The sequence below is a fragment of the Arvicola amphibius genome, chromosome 6 (assembly GCF_903992535.2).
Source record: "Arvicola amphibius chromosome 6, mArvAmp1.2, whole genome shotgun sequence".
Classification (NCBI taxonomy): Eukaryota; Metazoa; Chordata; class Mammalia; order Rodentia; family Cricetidae; genus Arvicola; species Arvicola amphibius.
In genome coordinates, this window is record NC_052052.2 from 35,618,413 (window position 1) to 35,626,972 (window position 8,560).

The 8,560-nt window shown below is 37.9% G+C and overlaps 1 protein-coding gene across 1 annotated transcript in view; it reads left to right on the forward strand.

Annotated features, from left to right (window-relative positions):
- The window catches only part of Cmpk1 (cytidine/uridine monophosphate kinase 1), a 30,223-nt gene extending 23,900 nt beyond the window's left edge, over positions 1-6,323 (forward strand). Inside the window, exons 3-6 of the mRNA XM_038334984.2 lie at positions 2,641-2,793; positions 3,977-4,053; positions 4,234-4,330; positions 5,292-6,323. Coding sequence (XP_038190912.1) covers positions 2,641-2,793; positions 3,977-4,053; positions 4,234-4,330; positions 5,292-5,333 — 369 coding nt within the window. The 3' untranslated portion in view covers positions 5,334-6,323. The remainder of the gene's footprint in view (positions 1-2,640; positions 2,794-3,976; positions 4,054-4,233; positions 4,331-5,291) is intronic.
- The last annotated feature ends 2,237 nt before the right edge of the window (positions 6,324-8,560 follow it).

The window sequence follows — 8,560 nt, forward strand, 5'->3', positions numbered from 1 at the left end:
CCCCTTTTGCAAGTTTTCTAAATCACTATGCTTCTTAGAATTTGGTTCTCTTCAGCTCTCATTTCATATATTCCTTGCTGGGTTGTTTTGAACTATGTCTTATGTTTTCACTGTGCCAATGCTGGTGAACTCTACAGTACGCATAAACCTTTGTTCTAGGTTTTAGGTATGTTTCTATCAGGCCTCTATCTGAACTTCTCATATATGTGTCAAAGTCATGCCAGAGGTTAACTGTGTCATTTAAAGTATGCCTGTCTTGGCTATTGGTTGGGTTAACTACCCAGCTCTTTAGTGAGAGGCTCTCTCATCCACTCCTGTTCATCTCCTGTCTATCTCTACCATCACTTGAGCCTTTAAACCCTCTTTCCTTTCCATCTTATCTCCCACCACTCTATGCATGCCCTAAGATTCATTTATACCAGCTTGCTTCAGATTCATCAAAGCCGTCATGCTTTCTCATTCCCAACCTTTATATCCCTGCTTCCAGCTGTCTAAGTGATCCATCCCTGTTGGCATGCTGCTTTACTCTCTAGGAAACAACTCCACTGCCAGCTCTTTGGTCAAGTTTTCTCATAGTCTCTAGGCACTTTGTATTTCTTATTTTAAAAACATCCTTTGTTGTCCTAGGACTTGACAGGTTATAATATGTAGTTGTTACCCAGTAAACTGTGAACCCTCCAGGGGCCAGGGCAGTGACCTCACTCTGATAGTAGATCTCAAATGAATGTATACTAAGGGAACATGTTTGATGTGGCTTCTCTAGAGGCCTTCTATCATAATTGGGGTAGAAATTCTGTAGCAGGAATTTAACACTGTAAAAGTTTTGTGAAATTAGAGCAGCTAGATTCTGAGATAAAGCTAACTCTTAAAGAAAATAGGCCCTGGCAATGTTCTTGTGGAACAAGGAAACAGCGCCTGGAGAGCAGTGCATGTCAGTTTGCTTTGGACTAAGAACCCTCTAAAGCTTGTCAGAGGTGTGCAGCTGGTGGGCAAAGGTGCCAAGGATTTAGACGGATTAGAGATTACATCTTCTGTTCGTGTTATTCCCATATTCTGCATAAGTTCAGGCTTTGGGAAAGGATGGTGAGAGTGTTTTTGCAGTCTTTCTGAATGTATTACATCTTGTGCGTCTGTGTTTGGGTGCAGCCAATTCCATTTAGATAAAATTAGTTTGAGGTTTTTTTTTTTTTTTTTTTCTACTTTGTTTGTTCGTTTATATAGTACTGACTGTTTTGTTTTGGAACTCTATATAAACCAGGCTGGTCTCAAACTCATAGATCCGCCTGTCTCTGACTCCCAAGTGCTGGGATTAAAGGCATGCATTACCACACCTGGCCAGATTTTTTTTTTTAAGATACTGAATCCTAAATAATGTTAACAAACCAGGCAGGCCTAGTAACACAGGCCTGTGCTCAGGAAGCCAAAGCCAGAGGAATTTCAGTCAAGACTGACCTGAGCTACCAAAAGAGTTGAAAGCCAACTTGGAGAATTAATTGTGACCCTGTCTCAAAACAATCGAGAAGTGAAGAAAAAAAAAAAGGCCTGGGTATATTGCGCAGTAATAGAGAGCTTTCCCAGCTTCTGACTGTTAGATCTGAAGTATAGTGAATTTGAGCTCCTATAGAAGGAGTGTGCTTTCAGCAGTGGGTGGTGGTACACATCCATAGCCCTAGCTCTCAAGAGACTAAGACAGGAAGATTTCAAGTTGGAAACCAGCCCAAGTTACATAGTGAGTCCTTGCCTGCACCTCCTACAGCACAGTGATTTAGAGAGGGAAGCAGGAGGGCAACACGGGATCTCCAGATGCTGGAGCAAAGCTCTGGGTTAGTGGGAATTTGCATGAGAAGGTGGTATTCACTGTGCTGATCATTTGTCAATGTACCATCATTCTCCTTAGGTAGACACATGGGTTCAGCCTCCTGGTGCTAGATGGCAGTAATATACATGGTGAAGCAGACTGTTTACCTCTTGGCCAGGAAGTAAGGAGATAAAAGGGCCAGGATCCCACAGTCCTCTTTAGAAATTTATTCCCCAGGGGCTGGAGAGATGGCTCAATGGTTAAGAGCACTGACTTCTCTTCTAGAGGTCCTGAGTTCAATTCCCAGCAGCCACATGGTGGCTCACAACCATCTGTAGTGGAATCTGATGCTCTCTTCTGGCATAAAGTTGATAGAACATTCATATACATAAAGTAAATAAATAAATCTTAACAAAAGCAACAAACAAAATCAATGTGGCTCACTAAGATTAAAAAAAAAATCTGGGCGATAAACTGAGTTGAAAATAAAAAAAAAACGAAATGTATTCCTAATGATCTGTGAGGCCACTGTCCTAAAGATCAAGCTTTTGGCAAACACATGAACCTTCAGAGGACAATCAACAGGTACACTATAGGATATGTTTCATAAGATACAAAAGCTGCAGAGGGGGAGGTGGCGAGAATAGGGGAGCACATGCTGTAGTCTTGCCAGCTGAGGCAACCATGTCAAGAAGTTGGCTCATTTCTGTCTAGTCTGTTTTACTATGTACCTTCCACTTTTGTGTCTTAGGAATAATAGCAAATAGTCCTGTGCCCACTATGCTGCTTAAGAAATTGTCGTTTGGTGATACAGTATTGAGCCTAAGTCTTTTTTTCTTTAGGAAATGGACCAAACAATGGCTGCCAATGCTCAGAAGAATAAATTCTTGATTGATGGATTCCCAAGAAATCAAGATAACCTTCAAGGTTGGAACAAGACCATGGATGGGAAGGCAGATGTATCTTTTGTTCTGTTTTTTGACTGTAATAATGAGGTAATAAACATCTTCATCTGCCCACATGGGCTTCAAGCTATAGATGATCAGCGGTTAGAGAAAAACTGATTTTTTTAATTTACATTTTTTGTTGGCAGCAGTATATATATTTAGTAAGTGAAAAGATTGGGCGGGCAGAGCAGCCCTTCTTGCTAATAGAATATTGAGGGCTCTTGGCATTGGCTGCTTTGCGACCCTAAGGCTTGCTCTATTTTCAATATAATAAGAGTTGACTTTTGTTTTAGTAAGCATTGACATACATAGTAATGTCAAGTAAGCTGAAGTTTGCACTACACTTGGAACAGTGTATTGTTTACTAGAAGATACATATCTGGAAAAGTGGAGAAGCCTACTATTTTAAAGAAATGTAGGAGAATTTATCTTCTAAGGATAAAATTACTAGGAAATAGTAAGAACATATCCTTCCCCCACCGCCGACACTTCTAATAGCATACCCAGATATACCTTTGAGTAAGTAAATTTCTCAGAACCATTTAATTAAAAAGCTTGACTCTGACAACCACTATGCTATAAATTTCATTAAATTAATGCCAACAGTCTGAATCTGAAGTAGTGCCTTGAAGGAAGTTGGCTATTCTTAGGTTGGATTGTACATGTGCCTCTGGTAAAGACTTGCCACAGGCTTTGAGTTGTTTAAAAATGTAACTCTCTTCTCCCAACTCTTAAAAATATGTTTTCACTTATTCTTCAAAGTTAACTTTAGAATGTCACCACAGCTTTATAACTAAGGAATGTTTATTCACGATTAATAAGAAATGCTTTATTCAAATGTGTTGACTCAAATATTTGGATATTTATGGAGTTATTATAAAGTAACCAAAAATGATACAAAGTTTGAGGAACGTAATTCATACCTAATGAGTTAATAATATGTCCTAGATGAAGCCACACCCACACAGAGCTTCTTTTCATTGCAGTTTGAAAAAAAATACACAGGAAATACTGAGTCATGAATGAATCCTTATTATGATCTGTACTTATTTAACCTAGTTTATATAAATTGAACCACATGTTTAAATTTAAAAAGATTTGCATGTTGATTAATGAGTTAGACACATTGAGTTTAATGTAGGATGTTTTTTTTCTGTTTTGTTTTAGTCTCTTCAAAATATTTCCTTTTGAGTTTTTTTAAGCATAATTTTTTACTTCTGTCTCTTTTTAGATCTGTATTGAACGATGTCTTGAAAGGGGAAAAAGCAGTGGTAGAAGTGACGACAACAGAGAGAGCCTGGAAAAGAGGTACTTTGCAGATTTTATTCTACCTCAGTCCTGGTATAGGCGAAAAGAACATCATGCTTGTATAGGCACGGTGGCTTGTAAAAAGAAAAGTATTTGAGTCAGACTTTGTCGTCATCTTCTATAATGTGGAAGAGGAAGGACAAATTACCTACAATCTTGAAATACATGTTTCATTTGCAGAATTCAGACGTATCTTCAGTCAACAAAACCAATTATTGACTTATATGAAGAAATGGGGAAAGTCAAGAAAATAGATGCTTCTAGGTCTGTTGATGAAGTAAGTGCACCAAGCTTGCCTTTGTAGCACAAAGAAGTGAGAAGTATGGTCATGGGGTAGGTGGGAAACATTTGAGGCAAACTGTGAAATTAGTAGTCTTTCTGATTTTGGGTTTTGTTTTGTTTTTGTTTTTGTTTTTCCCCCATTTCATTTTTAAAAGTCTAAAATGGATTTTACAACTTCAGACCTGATTTTTTTTTTTTTTTAGAAAAAGTGGGTGGTTTATTAATTCCAAACCTCTTTCCTCAGTGGAAGGTTGATATTTTCAGTACACTGATCGTGTTTGTTCAGATCTGTAGTGCAACTGGCATGTCATAGCCAAGGGCCCAGCTATTCTCTCTTCCAGAACATAGAGCTTCAGAGGTACAGGGCTCCCAGGACTCTGGCCTCTGTCTTGCTCATACTTCATGCTTGTGCTTCCGTGTCTGTGAATTTGTCGGCAGGTATCCCTAGTGCTTCTGAGTTCATCTACTCTCCCTTCCCCTGATCCTCTCCATCTTCTTCCTCTTGTAATCAAGGGACAGAAAAGCAAGGCCCAGAGGCGGGCTCACTGAGTAGTTCACCCATTGGCACTTCCTACAGTGGTGAGGCAGCACGTGAGAGGACTTAGAGTTTTAAAGTCAAAAATGAGATTGGCCTCTTGATTTACACTTTACCAGACTACTAGCAGCCCATCAAGAAGTGCATTTTGTCAGGAAAGCATTAATAAAATTGAAGGCAACATGTTCATAATTTTGTGTGCTTCATTTGTATTATTGATAAAGTAAAATAGATTAAGAAATTATAATGTTTAAAATTAATATAAAACTGATGTTTTCAACAGGAACCTAGCTGTACAATCTTTTATGTGTAGTTTGTTTTACTTTAATTTTGATGTTGGGAATTGAACTCAGGATCTCACATATGCTATACAGTGCTTTTTAACAATATCTGCTTTTAAAATTGTGTTTTTCCTTTATAGGTTTTTGGTGAAGTTGTGAAGATTTTTGACAAAGAAGGCTAACTAACCCTGAGAAAACATCTTTAAATCATGCTTGAATATTGCTTTATAGCTGCTATCACAGCCCCCTTTTAAGGCAATTTTACTCTTTCAAAATTACATCTCAATTAATGTCTAGAAATATATAGTAAGACAAATTATGTGTTATTTTTAATTTGTGGTCACAGTACACAGTAAATTCAGGTTTGATCATCTTAGGTATTATGGTGCTCACCAAATGAAGGGTTTCAGCTAGTTGTTGTTTGTGTTACAAGACTGTCCCTTTTCTGTTTGTGCCTTCTGTGAGCAAAATTGTTTAGTATGCATGTATATCCCTTTTGTAATTGCACCGTGTTAGGATTTGGAAATTCTTTTGCTGCACATTAAGATTTCCAACCTGTTAAGTGAATCCGTGGACCAAATTTAAAGGAACTTTATGTCTAGTCAGTTCTTGCACAAGGTATTTAGTAAACGAACTCACAAAATGGATTCCTAGAAATGTATTTATCAAATGACTGACCATTTTTTGTCGAAAGTTAAAACTTAGGCATTGACTTATTACAGCATATGCAAAGATGTATGACAGGGCATAGTCTTTGCTTTCAAGGTTTGAGTCGGGATGGGGCTTCAGAGCCTGACAAGATTGCCAGCTTTCTTCTGACATAATCTGTGGGGTAAGGGAAAATGACTTGTGTTCCTGTGCCCTGTGACATAGGGCTAGCCATTATTTAACTGATGTTAACACGGTTCTTAGTAGTAGACCCCCGACATGCATGTGCTAGTTTATGTTGATATGATTCATCCTTATTATAATAATACTTCAGGGTTTTTTGTGTTTTGTTTCTTAGACTAAATACAGAGTTAGAAGAAATTAGGAAAAACAATCTAATAGTTAAAATTCCCATTTGTATTTTATTTTCTGGAATACATTGTTTCATGGTTACTTGTTTTAAAAAGATTTTAAAAATCATTGCACTTTGGTCAGAAAAATAATAAATATATCTTATAAATGTTTGATTCCCTTCCTGCCTGCTTTGTTCAATGAAGTCTGAGAGTCTGAATGATTGTTTTTCTTTAAAAAAATTAAAAATGTGTTTTCTTTTTCTTTTTGTCCTGTCTATCCCTAAAGCTGAGTGATACCTAAAGTTCTTTTTTTTAAATTATGTTTATGAATGTTTATGTACCATGTGTATGCCTGGTGCCCACAAAAGTCAGAAGAAGGTGTTAGATCCCCTGCCACTAGAGTTACAGAAAGTTGTAAGCTGCCATGTGGATGCTGGGAACAACCTAGATCCTCTGCAAGAGTAACAAATGTTCTGCACTTGATCTGAGTGAGTCATCTCTTCACATCTCTTCAGCCCTGTATCTGAGGTTCTTTATAGAGAGATTTCTTTAAATGTTCCTCATTTTCGGCATTTACATTATTTGGTACACAGGGTTAAATAGAACACAGACTTTGCATAATTAGATTTTATATTTAAATTTATTGAGAAGAGTAGGAACATGTAAACAGATTTTTTTAATAATACACTGCTATGTGTCTTACAAAATTCACTTACTAATGAGACCAATTTCAACATACTTGTCATTAGAAAACCAAGTATCCCTCCATACAGTAGTATACTATATAGTAGTGACTGCCTATCACAACTGACATTGGGTCTGCCTTGGCTCTTGGGTGATTATAGTGAGTGTGTGTCTAGTATTTTAACCCAGTAGAGGAGAGGCTTTGTTGGTTAATCACACAGCTATGAAATGAGGTGAGGGTACAGACTTGTGAGACTTCCTGTTCATGCTAGGGAAGAAATCTGTCAGCTGGGAATGTAAATATTCTTACTGATGACTACGAGAACACCCTTTTTGGGTTTTGAGAGGACTAGGTGTTTTCCTTTATCAAATATCTCCCTGGCATTTGCAGACGAACCAAAAAACACATTTCTAAATTATGAGCACTTTTTTGTTTGCTTTTTTAAGTAGAAAACATGTTGACAGTATCGAGTGTTAGAGTTGATTGAGATGCATCTAACATTGCTAGTGTAGTCATTCCGTTTGTTAAAGATGCACTAAGAAGCTTTTGTGATTCTTGAAGGACCTTACTTTGAGCATTGCTGTATCTTAAAAGTTAATGTCATTTTGATTATTAGTGTTGAGTGTATATGAATTATTTAATAATCCCAATAAATGTGCTGATGCCTTTGCTGTCTTTGCTGGTCCTAATTTCTGTCCTCTTAAGGGTATTGAAGATGAGACAGTATAACATGTGAGCCATCACACAGCAGAAGCAGACTTCAGGGCAGAATTTTCTGCTCTGCCTTGTGTTTGGGTGTCTGGACTTAAACAGAACATGAAACAGTATCCCATTTCTTCAATAGCTGATCTGGGCAGAGCACATGGAACCTGTTTTACCACCTGTGGGAAGCATTTCTTGCTTGTCTCTTGGAATGGAACTTTATAGCAGGGAGTGTCTCAAAATGTGGGCATTTTGTAGACTGGTTATGTTATCATTTTAGTATTTGCTTTCATTGAAGAAGTAACTGGAGATAGTGGTGATTAAAAGATTAGACCATAGGTTAGCACCCTTTCCTTGGAGATTTGGGTCATCACCTTCAAATGGGTACTAATGACACAAGCCATTTTTTGCCTTCTGCTTTTCTGTCTAGAACACTGATGTAGGTGTTCAGATATATTAATTTCTACCTTTTTTTGTCTCCTGTGAGACAGAATTTCAGCTGTATAGCCAGGCTGATCTCAAACTCACCCCCCGCCTGCTTTAGCCTCTTCTGTACTGGGATCATAGATCTGTACCACCACGCTGGTTCAGTTATTGTTACTTAGTTCAGGTATCCTAATGCCCCGTATCTTCAGCTAAATCAAATATTTCTTTATTCTAATCATTTATTTTTAGTAAAAAGGAAGCTTATGTGCCAAAGAGAAAGAAAAACAATAGTTCTAATCCCCCGTCCCTTTCCTTTCTCATCCTTGAAGCTGCGTGTAGGTATAGGTGCCGTTGTATGCTGATGTAATAATCTGGGTGTTCTCCAGACCCTGTGTTTCACCATTTTTTCTTGTTGTTGGGAGATAGGAAAATTCAAGTTGAATTTTATGCTAGGGTTAACCATCCTAGCTCCAGGCTGCCAGGCTCAGGCTTTTGCAGATCCTTGCCTACCAGGCCCGTCAGAGCAAAACCCATTTTTCTTGAGTCTGTCTTCAAAGAGGTCTTTCTTGGTAGGTCACCAAATACAGTACCATAT